General features: G+C 42.8%; 1 protein-coding gene across 2 annotated transcripts in view; it reads right to left on the reverse strand.

The window, feature by feature from the left end:
* The window catches only part of LOC126092532 (zinc finger SWIM domain-containing protein 8 homolog), a 503,186-nt gene that overhangs the window by 125,100 nt on the left and 358,152 nt on the right, over positions 1-19,934 (reverse strand). For both annotated transcript variants that reach the window (XM_049908174.1, XM_049908164.1), the window contains exons 7-8: positions 19,126-19,365; positions 14,748-15,020 (exon numbers count right to left, since the gene is read on the reverse strand). In XM_049908174.1, coding sequence (XP_049764131.1) covers positions 14,748-15,020; positions 19,126-19,365 — 513 coding nt within the window. The remainder of the gene's footprint in view (positions 1-14,747; positions 15,021-19,125; positions 19,366-19,934) is intronic.

The following is a 19,934-nucleotide window of genomic DNA, read 5'->3' on the forward strand; positions in this document are numbered from 1 at the left end:
TTCCTGCATGACCATCACGGATTCTGCTGAAATTTTGTGTGAACATTTGCACATGTTCCCAACGAACGTTGGTGAAGTTTTACTTTAGCCAATACAACACTTCCAGAGATATATTCATTTGTTTGACCCCATAGCACAAACTCAAAAGTGTAACCCCCCCCCTTTCAGAAACTTTGAGACGTATCATCTCTGGCAATATTTTCATGAAAAAAATAAATGTGGTGTACGCAGGGTTGCCCCTGAATATCTCTGCTGCCACACTTACGCAAATGTTTTGCAGGCCAAGTACGGCCTCTTCCTCACCTAGGAGGTTAATAGAAGAGGCAAGGTACTGTCTTACAGTCTAGCTGCCAACCATGTCATCACTAGTGGATTGCCTACAAGTTCCAAACCTTGTAGAACTGTGTCATCGTTAATCATCGCTGGTCCTCTAGACACTGTTGTTCTCAAGTTGTGTAGACATTATTCTCAGAAGCTGTATTTAGTTTGAATCTTGTAATAAACAACTCTGATTTCAAAGAGGGCATTTTACTACATCCAGCCACACTACTCAACAAAGGATATTACAACAAAACTAGGCCACCTTGTACAACTTTCTGCACACTCTTAATGGAAATAATAATAAAATATTTCTTGAGCAATATACAGATGGATAATTTGAAGCCAACTCAACCGAAAATATAATGCTTGGGGAAAAAAATGTTAAGTTTTCTATGTCTCTGGAAGTAATTGCAGGATAAACCTGAAACTCAGCACATAATAATTCACCAGTAATTATGCTACTGCTTTCCATAGTTTACAAACTGTGGACAAAGCTGATGATTTTTGTGAAAACACCAAAGATGCCCATTTTTGTCTAAAAAAAAGCCTTCATTAAAAAGACCATGCTCCAAACCACCTAAAAGCTAGATTTCATTCCGCAATTCAAGCATATAAGGTCCTAGACAATAGCAAAAATGTGGAGTTGCATCTAAAATATGCTCGAAATTCCCGTGGTACTTAAAATAAATCTGGCATCTTTTTATTATATTCGATAATCATGTACGACTCTCTGGGGAGGATAATATATAAAAAATTCCGAAGATTAGGAACTGAAATCGAGTCAGAACAACTCAAAAAATTTAACAAATCAAATTGGTTATAAACTTCAACATTTAACTGTGCATTACCATGGGACTGTACATCATAGTAGTAAAACTGTTGCGTAACAGCTGCAACACACATCGTATGAACTGCCTCCAAGTTTTACACCACTGTCAATTTTGGAGTAGTTCATAGCAGGCAGTTTGGCACATTTTGGAAAGGATTCGTATTATAGAGATTTTTGAGTATGTCATTTTATTGTGCAATGCTATTGACATTCTAGTTAAATTCCAGTTTAAAGTGCAACGTATTTTGTGCACACACTTTGTGATTGCATGAAATGATGAGAAATTGTGTAAATGTGTCGCTATGGCCAATAATGGCTTAATCACTGCCAATTTCTTTTAAAGTGAGAAAACGAGCATTCCCATCGATATAGGAACCATCCCTGATAGTTGTCCAACAGCAGCTCCTGGTGGATTTCTTTAACAGAGGTTCCCAAGCCTGATAAAAAATGAATTTTCTGGGCCACGTGAGTGCGTAAAACTTATCATTCTACTCAGTGGATGTCTGTCGAATATTTTCAATCCACCACTCTTTCATATATGCATACAGCATGTTGTCCTGAATGGAATTCTGATCTGTTTCTCTTCTACACTGAGAGCATTAACGGCATTAAATTTACTTCCATCAGCAAAGAAGAAATTGACTGAAATAAAGTGTTACAAAAATAGTGATTTTAATACGTGCACAGTTTACCAGGAACTAGACAATATCATCATTTTTTGCCAAGTGATGAAACAACTTTTCAGGTCACCAGATTTTCAAATGTTCCATCACCTTCCCTGGCCAAATTACTGACAATAGTGAAGCAGGTATATTAACATCAGACCTGACCACTAAGGTGTCTTACTTTAAAAAATTTTGAAGTATGACACATGAGCAAACATGGCATTTGATTTTAAGTGACCAAGCTGAGTTCCAGATAACAATTGTGTGTGTTACTTTCATACCAAAATGATGGTTTGTTAATGACTCATTAGAGTCAACACCATTTCACAGTCAAAAATTCACCAAATGCTATAGAAAGATAGGTGCTTCTCACCACATAGCGGTAACACTGAGTCACAGATAGGTGCAACAAAAGGACTGTTACAAAATAAGCTTTCGGCCAAGAAGGCCTTGGTCAAAAATAGACAAAACACACACACACACACACACACACACACATTCACACAAATGCAACACACACACACGACCACAGTCACTGGTCGCTGAACCCAAACTATTAGCAGCAGCAGTACCTCATGACGAGAGAGGCAGCTGGGTGGGTAAGGAGGAGGTTGGGGTGGGGAGGGGAACGGATAGCAGGGTAGGGGTGGGGGATAGTAAAGTGCTGCTGAGGAGCACTTTCCAAGTAGTCCCTTCCATACAGCCTAGCCACACGTGCTTGTCACATATGCCATGACGAGCAGCCCCTCTCAAAATATACCGAGGGTTTCACTGAGGCCTTTACAGACTCAACCGAAGACAAATGTTGAACCCTGCCTGACTCAGTTCACTCCTCCATCCAACCATGATCCACTCTCACTGCCCCCAAATCACCCTGTCAGCTTCCCAGAATTTCTTACTCTCGAACCTTGCCTCAACATCATTACCCAAATCCCTCAACATGCAAATTAATCTTACATCCACCAAAAGAACTGCAGTCCACCACCTAAAAACTGATCCTGAACTTATGATCCAACTCGCTGACAAAGGCTCCAGCACTGCTGTTTTGAACTGCATGGATTACCTGGTAGAAGGACTCCACCAGGTGTCATATATTCACCGACAAACCCTACCACAGTGACCCCATTGCAGAAATCCAGCATGATCTCCAGTCTCTCCTCAAATCCTTAGACCCATCCCAGAATCTCTCCCCAGAATCCATCTCTCACCTCACACCTACAACTCCCCGCACTCTTACCTTTTACATGCTTCCTAAAGTCCATAAACTCAACCACCCACGATGCCCCATTGTGGCCAGTTACTGTGCCCCCACCGAGAGAATCTATACTCTCATAGACCAACACCTTCAGCCAACCATTTCATCTGCCGACTCTACACAGCTCCTGTTCCTTTACAACACAGTGCCCTACTGATGCCACCTCCATTACACCAAGACCCCTAATACCCATTGCCTTACCACTATTGAACACTACCTTTCCCAATGCCTGACTGATTTCAAACCAACAATCTTCTTCCTAGTCACCATGACCAACTCTATCCTCAACCCCAATTACTTCTCCTTTCAAGGTAGTACCCACAAACAAATACGGGGTACACCTATGGGCAACTATATGGCACCATCCTATGCCAACCTATTCATGGACTGTCTAGACGAATCCTTCCTAAACAACCAGAATCCTAAACCCCTCACCTGGTTTCCATTCATTGATGACATTCTCATGATCTGGATTGAGGATGAGGACACCCTATCCACATTCCTCCAGAACCTTAACACCTTCTACCCTGTTCGCTTCACCTTGTCCTACTCAATTCATCAATCCACCTTCCTCGATAATGACCTCCACTTCAAAGATGGCTACATCATAACCTATGTCCATATTAAACTACCAACCACCAGCAATGACTCCACTTCGACAGCCTTCAACTGTTCCACACCAAGAAGTCCCTTCCATACAGCCCAACTACCCATGGCCATTATATCTGCCGTGAAGAGTTGTTCCTCACAGAGGCCTTGCAGACCAAAATTATCCTCCCAACCTTGTACCAAAAAATCTTTCCAGTCACCCACCATCTCACAATGTACCAGCATCTGGACACAGAGGAGCATTCCCACTGCAACTCGGCACCACCCAGCACTGAACCAACTGAACTGAATTCTCCACAAGGGTTTCAGCTACTTCTTGTCGTGCCCTGAAATGAGAAATGTTCTGCTGACTATCTCCCTCCCTCAGTGGTATTCTGCCGTCCACTGAACCTACACAATACTCTTATCTATCCCTATACAGCCCCCACTCCCAACGCCTTGCCTCAAGACCCATATGCCTGTGACAGACCTAGAGGCAAGACCTGACCAATACATCCTCCTACCACCACCTACTCCAGTCTGGTCACAAGTATCACCTACCCCATCAAAGGCAGGGCTACCTGTGAAACCAGTCATGTGATGTACAAGTTAAGCTGTAACCACTGGCTTTGTTGAGGGCAGTGATGGATTAATGAGGGGCAGTTTAAGCCGCTATATTTTCTGTACACTCAATAGCCCTGGGATCTTTGGATTTTTATTCTCAACACATCCAGGGAAAGTACCGTATTTACTCGAATCTAAGCCGCACTTTTTTCCGGTTTTTGTAATCCAAAAAACTGCCTGCGGCTTACAATCGAGTGCAAAGTAAGCAGAAGTTCTGAAAAATGTTGGTAGGTGCTGCCACAACTAACTTCTGCCATCGAATATATGTAGCGCTACAAAGGCATGCTTTGCAGGCACAAACATAAATACTGGCGCCAAAACCTCTGTGTGTAAAAAAAAAAAAAGGTGGAAGACGAGCTTTTTTTTCTCTGCCCCGAGTTTCGATCACTGCATTTTCATACATTATACAACAAAGTAATTACAAATTCCGTATTGTTCATCTTCGAATGTAGCAGCATTTCAATGTACTACAAAAATCGGACTGGCAAGACTGTTTGGGATGTTTGTCAATATGGCCGACTCTACGTTCTGAATTTTTTCCCACCTGTGAGGAGATGGTTGGTAATAGGAACTTTTATGAATTGTGAATCACATGCAGTATTCTCTTCACCATAAGAATAATACGAATATAAACATTTTGAAATGTATTCTTTCGTGTTTGCTTCTATCTCATTTAAATCATGTCTGCCTAATAAACTATAAAACTAGAGTGAGACAAACAGCAAACGCAGAAGAATATACATATCATGTCATGTTTATATTCGTATTATTCTTATGCCTAATAGTGATACAGCCAGAAATGAAGCACGGCAATTGACTAGATTTTTAAATCTAAGATTACTCTAATTTCTGTGCAGAATGTAAAGTACTAAAGAGGCATCTGCATAGATTTTCAAACGGAGAAAAATTTTCGCTAAACTCTCATTCAGAATGTATTCTATCATACGCAGTCAATTATGTAGTTCTTGTTGATCATTATCAAAGAAAGCAGCAGTGTAAGTAACAACGAATAGCAGTCTCTTGCCAATGTTTCACTAATTCCTCTCTTTTCTTTACTGTAAGCGGCGCTAGCGCGCACAAAAGAAACCCATGCCGCGAACGGCAACAGATCGTAAACACTCTTTACCAGAAATGTGGCAAACAATGCATGACACAGTACAGTAATGCATTTTCAGCTTAGAGTTACGTAAACACCTATAACAAAGAGAACGGCACTTACCAGATCAAAGAAAAATAAGCAATCAATTCAAACGAGACGAAGTACGTGAAAAAGGAAGGGTACCCGTATAAATACGGACGGAGCGCCTGAAATGGCTACCTGGTAAAGCTTAACTGCTAAGCTTACGACTCAAACCAAACTTCTGTAGCTGTATCGTCATTCATTCAACCTAAATTGTGTCTCGTATTACAATGAACCACGATTTGGAGGCGCGGCCAAAAACTTTTTTCTCCCCTTGAATTTCGAGTCTCAAATTTCAGGTGCGGCTTAGATTCGAGTGCGGCTTAGATTCGAGTAAATACGGTTAAGTGTCATTCTTATTCCAGTTCCAATATAAATGTCGCCACTGCAGTAGATAAGCGTTTAGATGATGTAGTAGGCGTCACTGTATTGCATTCCGAATGACCATACCACAACTGTGTTGTATGTAGAAACTTAAGAATTTAGTAAAGCCAGTGATAAAGAAGAAGAGAGGAGCTGACAAGAGTGGGCATGACAACCAACAAACTGTCTGTCTACCTGAATGGCCACTGACAAGCTGTGGCAAAGAAACAACTGGACCATCCTGTCGCTGAGCAGGCTGCCCAACATGATGTTCTTCATTTCAGTGACTGCTTCATAGCCTGTGCCATATTGATCCTTCCCACCAACACCAGCTTTTCTGAACTGAGCAGGTTAGAACTCTCTCTGCAGTACATCCTATGTTTCTCCTGTAACCCTCCTGGTCTCAAACTTCATTAGTCATTGTCCTCACCCATCAAGCCCTTTCCCTGTCCCCATTCCAGAACTACAATAGCCCTCTATTCCATCAACGTACCAGTATTTTTACTTCTCTCCTTTTCCGCTACCTCCCCCCTCTACCCCTCCTCCATCTAACCTCCCAACTGCACCTAGCTGCCCTACCCTCTCTCAACCTCATCCCTGGTCACTCCCCAATAGTACTTTACCATCCCCCACGCCTACCCTACTATTCCTCCCCCTTCCCCCACAGCCTCCTCCTTACCCTCACCCAGTTGCCTTGCCCATCAGCTGCTGCTGCTCGCTGCTCGTAGTCTGGGTTTAGCTGCCAGCGACTGTGGTCACGTGTGTGTGTGTGTGTGTGTGTGTGTGTGTGTGTGTTTTGTGTGTGTGTGTGAATATGCGTGCCTTGTTGGTCGTAAGTTATTTTGTGACAGCCATTTTGTTGTGCCTGCCTGTGACTCAGCACCTAGCAACTATCCTTTTCATAATACTGTTACATTTCATCCTGGATTTTCCAAATGCTACAGACAGACTTGTGACTAATGCAGTCTTCATCAAACAGATCACATGCTCCAATTTCACACTGTCAAATTTAACTGATTCAGACGAATACTTTCAGAAAAAAACTTTCTAACATTTCAATTTATGTCAGACGTAACCAATTTTCTGTTTCAGAAACACTTTTCTTTCTACTGCCAGTCTGGTTTAAATTTCCTCTGTACTCTGTCACTGTCAGTTATTTTTCTGTCCAAACAGCAAATCACATCTGCCACTTTTAGAGTCCCATTTCCTGCCCTAACCCCCTTTGCATTGCTTGATTTGATTTGACTACCCTCTACCATCATCATTTTACTTTTGTTATCAGTCATCTCACAACCTCTTTCTGTAAAGCTCCCTCTCCAAATTTATATGAACTACTACTTCCCTTTCATGGCCCTCAAATCTTATATAAGCAATCTGGTTTCTGGACAAGTTCTAGGAAAGCTACCACTCCCTGTATTTTACCTCTGATAACTTCAGAAGTTCAACAAGTGTGTTTTGTCTATGTTCTCAAAAACTTTTTCTAAAAACAAATATTATAAATGTGAGTTTGCTTTTCTTCAAACTACCTTCTACCACAATCTTACGAAAAGGATAGATTGCTACCTACCACACCTAGATGAGAAGTTGAGTTGCAAACATGTGCACCAAAATGTCTGCTACATGTTTGAGCTTTCAGCCAAAATGTCTTCTAATGTAGGCCTCTGTGGAGCACAGTCATGTGTGTGAGTTGTTGTTCTGTGCATACTTGTGTGCTTTCTACTTTAGAAGAAGGCGTTTTGGCCCTAAGTTCAAATGTGTAGCAGACTTTTTGCTGTGCCTGTCTGCAACTCAACGTCTTCTCTATATGGTGAGTGGCAATATCCTTTTCATAATATTGTCATTATTTCATTGTGGATTTTCCACTGTTTGATTTTATCTTCTAACTTAAGTCATACAGTTAGTATTCCATTTCATGTTCTTATATTGCTACAGAACCATAACTACTCTTTCCCCCGGTTGTCTTCTACCTGTTGTTCCATTCTTCTATAGATAATTGTGTCATTATTTAGCAAGGGCATGTCTTATTAAACTACTGGTTGAATAACAGTCACACTTGTCAGCTCCTGTATTCTTCTTCAGCACTGGACTTACTAAATTCTTAAGTTTCTACATGTAACACAGTTGTGCTATGGTCATTCGGAATGTAATACAATGACATATGCTGCAATGGCAACATTTATACTGGAACTGGAACAAGAATGACTCTTATCTTGCCTGGATGTGTTAAGAATAAAAATCCAAATAGATCCCAGGGCTACTGAGTGTACAGAAAATTGAGTAACCTGAAGTGCCCCTCATTAATCCATCATTGTCCTCCACAAAGATACCCTGCCAAGGAACTAGGTCCACTGGCCTCACACACTATTCGACAAACGAACAACAATTATTATGAACAGGTTTCTAAAGGAGTAGGTACTCAGACTGACAAATCAAGCCCGTGTTGTAGCAGGAATTAACAATGCTTGTGAAAGAAAACAAAACAGACACCTAAAAAGCAAGGCTCAGTTATCTGAACTAAAATAAAACCACCCTCAACCCAAAGGTCGGTTTCATTACTCCAGTACTAACTAAGCATGGTCATGTTGCATGTGGTATGCCAATACCTTGTCCGATATCTGAACTGATTTGCTCAGCCATTCATCAGAGCATCTACAGCCTAACATGGATTCCAAATGATGGTGCAACTTTTGACTTCTTTCACCTCTGACAGTATTTATTTATGTGAAAAATGCCAAGTGATGAAAAAATGAAATGACAGAACCAACTGAGGGATGAACTGGATTTGGCTACTGAGCCAGATTCCTTATCTGAACTTTGTGGGTCAACCCTGAAAAATATCAAGTCTCATACAGAAACATGGCACCCAAAGTGATTTGTTGGCATCTAAAGGTTCGGTTCATAATATTGAAAACTATCAGTCTCTGTCAATCATGTGTAGCATGTTAATTAAATTCTGTATCAATGTGGCAAATTGCATGTGTGGCAGACTATAAGAATATGAATATAATAGAGGGAAACATTCCACGTGGGAAAAATATATTTAAAAAGAAAGATGAGACTTACCAAACAAAAGCGCTGGCAGGTCGATAGACACACAAACAAACACAAACATACACACAAAAATCCAGCTTTCGCAACCAACGGTTGCCTCGTCAGGAAAGAGGGAAGGAGAAGGAAAGACAAAAGGATATGGGTTTTAAGGGAGAGGGTAAGGAGTCATTCCAATCCCGGGAGCGGAAAGACTTACCTTAGGGGGAAAAAAGGACAGGTATACACTCGCACACACACACATATCCATCCACACATACACAGACACAAGCAGACATTTGTAAAGGCAAAGAGTTTGGGCAGAGATGTCAGTCGGGACGGAAGTACAGAGGCAAAGATGATGTTGAAAGACAGGTGAGGTATGAGCGGCGGCAGATTGAAATTAGAAATTAGCGGAGATTGAGGCCTGGCGGATAGCGAGAAGAGAGGATATGCTGAAGGGCAAGTTCCCATCTCCGGAGTTCAGACAGGTTGGTGTTAGTGGGAAGTATCCAGATAACCCGGACGGTGTAACACTGTGCCAAGATGTGCTGGCCATGCACCAAGGCATGTTTAGCCACAGGGTGATCCTCATTACCAACAAACACTGTCTGCCTGTGTCCATTCATGCGAATGGACAGTTTGTTGCTGGTCATTCCCACATAGAACGCTTCACAGTGTAGGCAGGTCAGTTGGTAAATCACGTGGGTGCTTTCACACGTGGCTCTGCCTTTGATCGTGTACACCTTCCGGGTTACAGGACTGGAATAGGTGGTGGTGGGAGGGTGCATGGGACAGGTTTTACACCGGGGGCGGTTACAGGGGTAGGAGCCAGAGGGTAGGGAAGGTGGTTTGGGAATTTCATAGGGATGAACTAAGAGGTTACGAAGGTTAGGTGGACGGCGGAAAGACACTCTAGGTGGAGTGGGGAGGATTTCATGAAGGATGGATCTCATTTCAGGGCAGGATTTGAGGAAGTCGTATCCCTGCTGGAGAGCCACATTCAGAATCTGATCCAGTCCCGGAAAGTATCCTGTCACAAGTGGGGCACTTTTGGGGTTCTTCTGTGGAAGGTTCCGGGTTTGAGGAGATGAGGAAGTGGCTCTGGTTATTTGCTTCTGTACCAGGTCGGGAGGGTAGTTACGGGATGCAAAAGCTGTTTTCAGGTTGTTGGTGTAATGGTTCAAGGATTCCGGACTGGAGCAGATTCGTTTGCCACGAAGACCTAGACTGTAGGGAAGGGACCGTTTGATGTGGCATGGGTGGCAGCTGTCATAATGGAGGTACTGTTGCTTGTTGGTGGGTTTGATGTGGACGGACGTGTGAAGCTGGCCATTGGACAGGTGGAGGTCAACGTCAAGGAAAGTGGCATGGGATTTAGAGTAGGACCAGGTGAATCTGATGGAACCAAAGGAGTTGAGGTTGGAGAGGAAATTCTGGAGTTCTTCTTCACTGTGAGTCCAGATCATGAAAATGTCATCAATAAATCTGTACCAAACTTTGGGTTGGCAGGCCTGGGTAACCAAGAAGGCTTCCTCTAAGCGACCCATGAATAGGTTGGCGTACGAGGGGGCCATCCTGGTACCCATGGCTGTTCCCTTTAATTGTTGGTATGTCTGGCCTTCAAAAGTGAAGAAGTTGTGGGTCAGGATGAAGCTGGCTAAGGTAATGAGGAAAGAGGTTTTAGGTAGGGCGGCAGGTGATCGGCGTGAAAGGAAGTGCTCCATCGCAGCGAGGCCCTGGACATGCGGAATATTTGTGTATAAGGAAGTGGCATCAATGGTTACAAGGATGGTTTCCGGGGGTAAGAGACTGGGTAGGGATTCCAGGCGTTCGAGAAAGTGGTTGGTGTCTTTGATGAAGGATGGGAGACTGCATGTAATGGGTTGAAGGTGTTGATCTACGTAGGCAGAGATGCGTTCTGTGGGGGCTTGGTAACCAGCTACAATGGGACGGCCGGGATGATTGGGTTTGTGAATTTTGGGAAGAAGGTAGAAGGTAGGGGTGCGGGGTGTTGGTGGGGTCAGGAGGTTGATGGAGTCAGGTGAAAGGTTTTGTAGGGGGCCTAAGGTTCTGAGGATTCCTTGAAGCTCCGCCTGGACATCAGGAATGGGATTACCATGGCAAACTTTGTAAGTGGTGTTGTCTGAAAGCTGACACAGTCCCTCAGCCACGTACTCCCGACGATCAAGTACCACAGTCGTGGAACCCTTGTCCGCCGGAAGAATGACGATGGATTGGTCAGCCTTCAGATCACGGATAGCCTGGGCTTCAGCAGTGGTGATGTTGGGAGTAGGATTAAGGTTTTTTAGGAAGGATTGAGAGGCAAGGCTGGAAGTCAGAAATTCCTGGAAGGTTTGGAGAGGGTGATTTTGAGGAAGAGGAGGTGGGTCCCGCTGTGACGGAGGACGGAACTGTTCCAGGCATGGTTCAATTTGGATAGTATCTTGGGGAGTTGGATCATTAGGAGTAGGATTAGGATCATTTTTCTTCGTGGCAAAGTGATATTTCCAGCAGAGAGTACGGGTGTAGGACAGTAAATCTTTGACAAGGGCTGTTTGGTTAAATCTGGGAGTGGGGCTGAAGGTGAGGCCTTCGAACGCCTGGAATCCCTACCCAGTCTCTTACCCCCGGAAACCATCCTTGTAACCATTGATGCCACTTCCTTATACACAAATATTCCGCATGTCCAGGGCCTCGCTGCGATGGAGCACTTCCTTTCACGCCGATCACCTGCCGCCCTACCTAAAACCTCTTTCCTCATTACCTTAGCCAGCTTCATCCTGACCCACAACTTCTTCACTTTTGAAGGCCAGACATACCAACAATTAAAGGGAACAGCCATGGGTACCAGGATGGCCCCCTCGTACGCCAACCTATTCATGGGTCGCTTAGAGGAAGCCTTCTTGGTTACCCAGGCCTGCCAACCCAAAGTTTGGTACAGATTTATTGATGACATTTTCATGATCTGGACTCACAGTGAAGAAGAACTCCAGAATTTCCTCTCCAACCTCAACTCCTTTGGTTCCATCAGATTCACCTGGTCCTACTCTAAATCCCATGCCACTTTCCTTGACGTTGACCTCCACCTGTCCAATGGCCAGCTTCACACGTCCGTCCACATCAAACCCACCAACAAGCAACAGTACCTCCATTATGACAGCTGCCACCCATGCCACATCAAACGGTCCCTTCCCTACAGTCTAGGTCTTCGTGGCAAACGAATCTGCTCCAGTCCGGAATCCTTGAACCATTACACCAACAACCTGAAAACAGCTTTTGCATCCCGTAACTACCCTCCCGACCTGGTACAGAAGCAAATAACCAGAGCCACTTCCTCATCTCCTCAAACCCGGAACCTTCCACAGAAGAACCCCAAAAGTGCCCCACTTGTGACAGGATACTTTCCGGGACTGGATCAGATTCTGAATGTGGCTCTCCAGCAGGGATACGACTTCCTCAAATCCTGCCCTGAAATGAGATCCATCCTTCATGAAATCCTCCCCACTCCACCTAGAGTGTCTTTCCGCCGTCCACCTAACCTTCGTAACCTCTTAGTTCATCCCTATGAAATTCCCAAACCACCTTCCCTACCCTCTGGCTCCTACCCCTGTAACCGCCCCCGGTGTAAAACCTGTCCCATGCACCCTCCCACCACCACCTATTCCAGTCCTGTAACCCGGAAGGTGTACACGATCAAAGGCAGAGCCACGTGTGAAAGCACCCACGTGATTTACCAACTGACCTGCCTACACTGTGAAGCGTTCTATGTGGGAATGACCAGCAACAAACTGTCCATTCGCATGAATGGACACAGGCAGACAGTGTTTGTTGGTAATGAGGATCACCCTGTGGCTAAACATGCCTTGGTGCATGGCCAGCACATCTTGGCACAGTGTTACACCGTCCGGGTTATCTGGATACTTCCCACTAACACCAACCTGTCTGAACTCCGGAGATGGGAACTTGCCCTTCAGCATATCCTCTCTTCTCGCTATCCGCCAGGCCTCAATCTCCGCTAATTTCTAATTTCAATCTGCCGCCGCTCATACCTCACCTGTCTTTCAACATCATCTTTGCCTCTGTACTTCCGTCCCGACTGACATCTCTGCCCAAACTCTTTGCCTTTACAAATGTCTGCTTGTGTCTGTGTATGTGTGGATGGATATGTGTGTGTGTGCGAGTGTATACCTGTCCTTTTTTCCCCCTAAGGTAAGTCTTTCCGCTCCCGGGATTGGAATGACTCCTTACCCTCTCCCTTAAAACCCATATCCTTTTGTCTTTCCTTCTCCTTCCCTCTTTCCTGACGAGGCAACCGTTGGTTGCGAAAGCTGGATTTTTGTGTGTATGTTTGTGTTTGTTTGTGTGTCTATCGACCTGCCAGCGCTTTTGTTTGGTAAGTCTCATCTTTCTTTTTAAATAGACTATAAGAATAGTTGAAGAAAGATTCTAGTAATTAAGACAATGCCCTACACAAAAATAACTCAATTAATCAGATGTCACTGAGCACTGCCTGAAGTATAACCAAAGACTATGAGTAATAATTGGTAGTATTCAACACATTCTGAAAGTACATCACACAATACACTTTGTGTTGAGAGACAATGCTCTCATCATCATGTTTGGTGAGACTCGGCTCATTGTTATACTGCATGAAGTGTTTAAATGCATTAAATGCTACCAATTATTACTGTTAAGTGTAAAAACCGCTACCTCAGGTCTGACTAATGAATAACATTCACCACCACCACCACCACCACCACCACCACTTTTTCCTTTCAAATTGCCTGCTCCGAACTCTCAAACAAAATCATTCCCACCTTTCTCGTGGTCCTCCAATATCCAACATCTCTTTTCCATTTGGCTCGTATTTCAAGATGATCTTAGGGAATTCTGTGACCTGGCATTGTCGTAAGATGATGTCTCCAGTCAAAAAATAAAATAAGTTTTGAGGTAGGGACTCTAAATTGATGGATGAGAATAATTGCAATAGTGAGGAGAGCAGTGATGAGTGCTTCAGGAGTGTAATTTAGAATATCGGTAAGTATGGAAAGGAAGAAAACAAGGAGGAGAGAACTACAATGTCCAGAGAACTTAATATCCCATTAACTTAATATCCCATTGTGGTGATCAGCAGGGCCAAATCCCCTCGCTCTACAAAGCACTGGAGAAAGCTGCGATTTAATTCATGAAATTATTGAAAGGAATGATAACTGGAAAGATTAATTAGGAACTGTACACTGCTGTTTCTCCGCCTCTTGCCAGTCAAATTGAGATGATAATTTTTTCAAGCATCAGGACTTGGGGCCAAGCATCACTGTACTAGGGTGCTTTAGTGGGCATGGCCATGCGTCTGATTGAAAGTAAACAGTACATCAAAATGAGAATGCTGGAGAACACAGTAAGACATGCTAGTTTGTGTATTATTAACGACTGGGATGTGACACAGTTTATCAAGCTTTCATTGGTCAACAAAACACCATAGTTGATTATGACTAAGTATTCTATGGAATGTCACTCCAGTGCCAGAAAAAATAATGTGAATGGGCAAGGCCAAAATTGGGACACTAATGCAAATTGTAGTATGTTACCATCAGTAAGTTACGTTCTGGTTTGAAAGCAGTTGCTATGTTAAAAGACTTTACAAACATCAACTGAGAAAATGCTAGATAAGTTCCCTTTTTGTACAAAAATACAAAATCATCAACCTACCTCAAAAATTTGTTCCCTATAAGTTTTAATGAGTCCTGCCAATAGAAGAATGGCACATTTTCTGACAATCTAAATAGTTCTGCAATATACACAATTCTACAAATTTTAAGTGCTGTCTCTGTAACGTGACTGGAAACTTTATGGCTAGTAATTCCTTATTAATATCCAACTGCGTGAACTAACCTGGTTGACAACATGGTCAGAGCGAGACTGGTCTCCGGCATGCCTGAAGCACGTGAAGGGACACCTGTAGAAGAGGCTGACACCTCCCTGGTATGTGATGCCAGGCAGAGGGTAATCATCCCAATCCAGGTAGCACGCTTCAATGGCTGGCTTGAAGCCCGAGAATATTTCCACATCATTGCGGAAGCTGTTGGCATTTCTGTTGTGGGTCCCTGGCCCACTTCCTGTCAGACCTTGTGGGCCTGCCAGTGCAGCACCACGGCTCTTTGTTACCTGCAACAACATAAACAATGGAATCTACTGCAGCAACCTCTCAGCTACACAACCATAACAATGCGTGATTAGCACAACAACCATTTGGTCCAGTCCTCTGTTACTAACAAGAGATTTGATTCCTTTTCTATCAAAATAACACTATATGTACATTATACAACATGGATAAAATAACTTTGTGATTGACAGGCTGAAATGGTGGGGGTCAGTGTTAGTGTGCAGCCAACCAAGCTCCAAAAGGTAATCAACATTGCAACTTTGCTGTGGCTTGGGTAACATTAATGTAAAATTAATGACCAGTCAACAACAATTCGTTGCTTTGTAACCAGCAAAGGGCAAGAACACAACCTTATATTTTAGTGTGGCTCATATGATCCAAAGGGGTTCTGTAACGCACTGCTGATTTACCCCCTTATAGAAGCATGGATTATTTATGAAGCATCGTAATTAGCATGACAGATAGTGATATAATTTAAAATCAATTTATTGATTGAGATTATTAATAATATTAAGAGAATATCCTTTGGGATAATAATGTGGGCTACAACAGGTAAGTTATCACTGACCACATGTTTATTCAAATAATCATACACACTCAATGCAATCACACCCAACTTTGAATGTAACACTGAATGCCTAAGCAGAGCAACAAAACAACAAAAAATATGCAGCGATAGTCAAAATGTTCAACAGCAGCATGCAATTCTTTAAACATTAACAAATTTAATGTGATCGTAATTATTCTGTCACTGATAACCAGCCTGAGACTAAGTTCACTAGCATGGACAGTTCCAAATTTAAGTCCCAAAATGTTTTACATCAAAATATTTCTGTGTCTGAGTCAGTTGAATGCATATACAGATTTATATACAAATATACTCTTATATATGTACCTATTTTTCAAGTTATATACACACCCTGCTTACCAGAACTCCTGAAGATAGACGTTGACTGTGGATATTGTATCACAGACGCAGTCCCTCTGACTGTTTGGAGATGTCACTAAACCTGCCCAAAGATGTAAACAACCATGCAGAAGCAGTGCCTACGAGACGGAGGGGGTCTGACAGTCGATCAGTTCCACCAGGAAGGAGGCGCGCGGCTCGTGTTGTCTGTAGTTCAACCATGCCTAGACGGTCAACACCGCAGTTCGATCATGTCCGCATTGTCACTTTGTGCCAGGAAGGGCTCTCAACCAGGGAAGTGTACAGGCTTGTTGCGGTGAACCAAAGCGATGTTGTTCGGACGTGGAGGAGATATATAGTGACAGAAACTGTCGATAACATGCCTCACTCAAGCCGCCCAAGGGCTACTACTACAGTGGATGACAACTACCTATGGATTATGGCTCGGAGGAACCCTGGCAGCAACGCCACCATGTTCAAAATAGGCTGCACGATGACATCCATGGCGAGGTCCATCTTTGCAACCATGACACCATTCAGCGCGGTACAGGTGGGCCCAACAACATTCCAAATGGATCGCTCAGGATTGGCATCACGTACTCTTCCCCAATGAGAGTCGCATATGCCTTCAGCCAGACTATTGTCGGAGATGGGTTTGGAGGCAACTCGGTCAGGCTAAAAGCCTCAGACACACTGTCCAGCAAATGCAGCAAGGTGGAGTTTCCCCTGCTGTTTTGGGGTAGCATTACGTGGGGCCAACATACACCGCTGGTGGTCCAGGAAGGTGCTGTAACGGCTGTACGATACATGAATGACATCCTCCGAGCGACAGTGCAACCGTACTGGCAGCATATTGGTGAGACATTCATCTTCGTAGACGACAACTGGCGCCCCCATCATGCACATCTTGTGAATGACTCCCTTCAGGATAACAACATTGCTAGACTAGAGCGGCCAGCATGTTCTCCAGATATGAACCCTATCGAACATGCCAGGGATAGACTGAAAAGGGCGTTTATTGATTATGTGACCCACCAACCATTCTGAGGAATCTATGCTTAATCGTCGTTGCAAAGTGGGACAGCCTGGACCAACAGTGCCTTGATGAACTTGTGGATAGTATGCCACGACGAATACAGGCATGCATCAATGCAAGAGGACATGCTACTGGGTATTAGAGGTACTGGCGTGTACAGCAATCTGAACCATCACCTCTGAAGGTCTCACTGAATGGTGGTACAACATGCACTGTACGGTTTTAATGAGCAATAAACAGAGCGGAAATGATGTTTATGTTGATCTCTGTTACAATTTTCTGTACAGGTTCCGGAACTCTCGGAACTGAGGTGATCCAAAACTTTTTTGTGTGTGTGTGTATATGCGCATAGTCATTAAATTATCGATCTGTGAGCCAGAGATTGGTTTGATTTCAAATTTTTAATCTTTTGACAAAAAATTGACTTGCATCATACTTAAAATTTAGGATTGTCTTTTGTTCTGAATTACCTGTCACCAATAAGAATGATTTCTAGTTCCTCCAAGTAGCTGATATATCTTTCTTCTTCTGCTCAAGGAAGAATGGAAGGATTACAGCTTATTCAGAAGAACAGGACAAAAATTTACTACAAGATACAAAAGAGAAAACAACCTCTCCACATGTAGTATTCATCTTTGAGAAAATGAACGCACTGCAGTAGATATAAGCATTAATCTTTCCTTTCTTCATAGGTCAGAAAAAGTAAGCTACATGAGCATCTTGGAGGAAATAGAAATCCACACATATCCAAACAACATCCTAAATGAACAAATAGAATTAGGAATAAAAAATGTATCGAGAACAGATAATTCAAAACAAAAGAATTTTATGTATCATATTGATTTTCATCAATGACAAACACACACACACACACACACACACACACACACACACACACACACACACTCACTATAACAGCTGGATTATAATAGGTAAAAATGGGCCATACCCGAAATCGTTATCAACAAACAAGAAATATAAAAGAACAATTCTTGTGGACTATCATTACAATGCATTTCTAAGCCAGTACTATCATTACAAGCACACTTAAACCCAAGTGCATCTATAGCCACATATTACCTTCCAAACACCTTGCCAGTTCAACAGTATATCAACAAAACATCCACAGCTCTGGCTTGTAAGCCTATTATAAACCTTGCTCACCTGACCACTAACTTGTTCAACACACAACAACTTGCAATTTTACCATCATTCATGAAATTCACCATCATCATGCTCATGCTGACGATAAGCAATAGTTTACATCTGGAGAAATCGTGGTTTCTGCACTCTTCTTCTGATTATTCATAAAATAATTTATAACTATTGACTTATTTGTTGACAATAATAGATATTTGGTTTATCCCTTAGGTAACACATAATGCTACTCAGCATGTGTCACATGCCTGTATTGTTTATCTTTTGTTGTTGATTCTATAAATAATTTTAGTGTTAAATGTTTATAACTCTGTCAATAATAAATTTATACATATGACAGTAATTTTGGTGAGCTCACTTGACTACTGCAAATGAGTCGCTGCCTCTAGATTTTTCATACATGTCTGTAAGCAATTTTCGTATTTTCAGTGAATATATTAGGAGTCATTTTTAACATACTCAGTTCCTGGGTCATCTTGCCTTGCTTCCTCAAGCATGTGGTGGCACACACACCACTACCAATGTGGTGGCACACACACCCCTACCACAGGAGATTTCCAAGTCGCTGCGCCATTTAACATGCCGAGCACCCTGCACTGCCCCCTCCCCTCTCAGATGCTTACTGCTCCCAGCAATAGCTCAGGTTCTCTGTGCAACACTAAGTCTGATTACCTGGCCCAACGTCATTACGGCAACTCACTCACACCTTACACTGCTCAACCAAACAGTCTGCATGCACATACCACACTTAGTGGACTCACTGTTCGTAATTTCAAGACATACTAAAAGCAGAGACAACAATGTGAGCATGTGACACTTGAGAAACAAGAGTAGCAGGCAGTTGCTTCTACCACTTGATTCACTGAAAATTCAATAATGAAGTTATTTAAATCAAAGTATATCAATTTGCCAGGGTTGACTTCTTAAGATAAACACACAGAATTAAAAGCATAGTCTAGTTCCTCTACCAAAACTCCAAGCATGGTGAAGGAATTCCCATACTGACCTTTTCAATGATCTTGAGATGCCAGTCAGAGAACTGTCCATGAAGCAGTTGCCTCTCTTCAGGAGACAGCCCAGGGTTGAGAGCTGCCAACCTCCAGAGAATGACAATCTCATCGCACAGTGAAGAACATGCGTGTTGCGATGTGTGACTATTACTGTTCACACTGCCATGTTTTCCTCCTCCGTGACCCGAACTTCCATTGTGGAGTGCTACTTTTGTATTGAACCACCACACAAGAATCTGAAATAACACAAGCATGCCAATCAGTTGAGTCCATACTAATGAAATTCATTCCAAACTGCTGAACAGTAATTAAATTTATGATGGATACATTATTATGATACCAGAAATTTGGTCTAACTGTGGTGCTAGATGGGTGACAGGTTAAAAAAATAAAAATAAAAACTAAAATTAAAAAATACTGCCAAGCTTTCACAAACAAATTTGATACACATGAGGGGAGTTGTAGGAAGCATGTGGAAGATGGAGAGAGGTAGTCCACACATGAAGAAGGAAGAAGGTGGGAGTAGGAAGGTGGAAGAGGAAGAGGGTGTGAGGTGGAATACAGAGTGTAATGTGGCAGGTGGAAGGAGGGCAGGTTGTGAGGAGGCGTGTGGGGGAGAATATAAATAAATACCCAAGCAAAATTACAGTCTTGTTTATGTACCTGTTGACAACTCAACAATATTATCGGCAGAGTTAATACATTTTATTTTATGGTTATATATTTTTGTATATTACACCATAATTCATGAATATAATAGAGGGAAACATTCCACATGGGAAAAATATATCTAAAAACAAAGATG

Source organism: Schistocerca cancellata, chromosome 1, assembly GCF_023864275.1.
Source record: "Schistocerca cancellata isolate TAMUIC-IGC-003103 chromosome 1, iqSchCanc2.1, whole genome shotgun sequence".
NCBI lineage: Eukaryota > Metazoa > Arthropoda > Insecta > Orthoptera > Acrididae > Schistocerca > Schistocerca cancellata.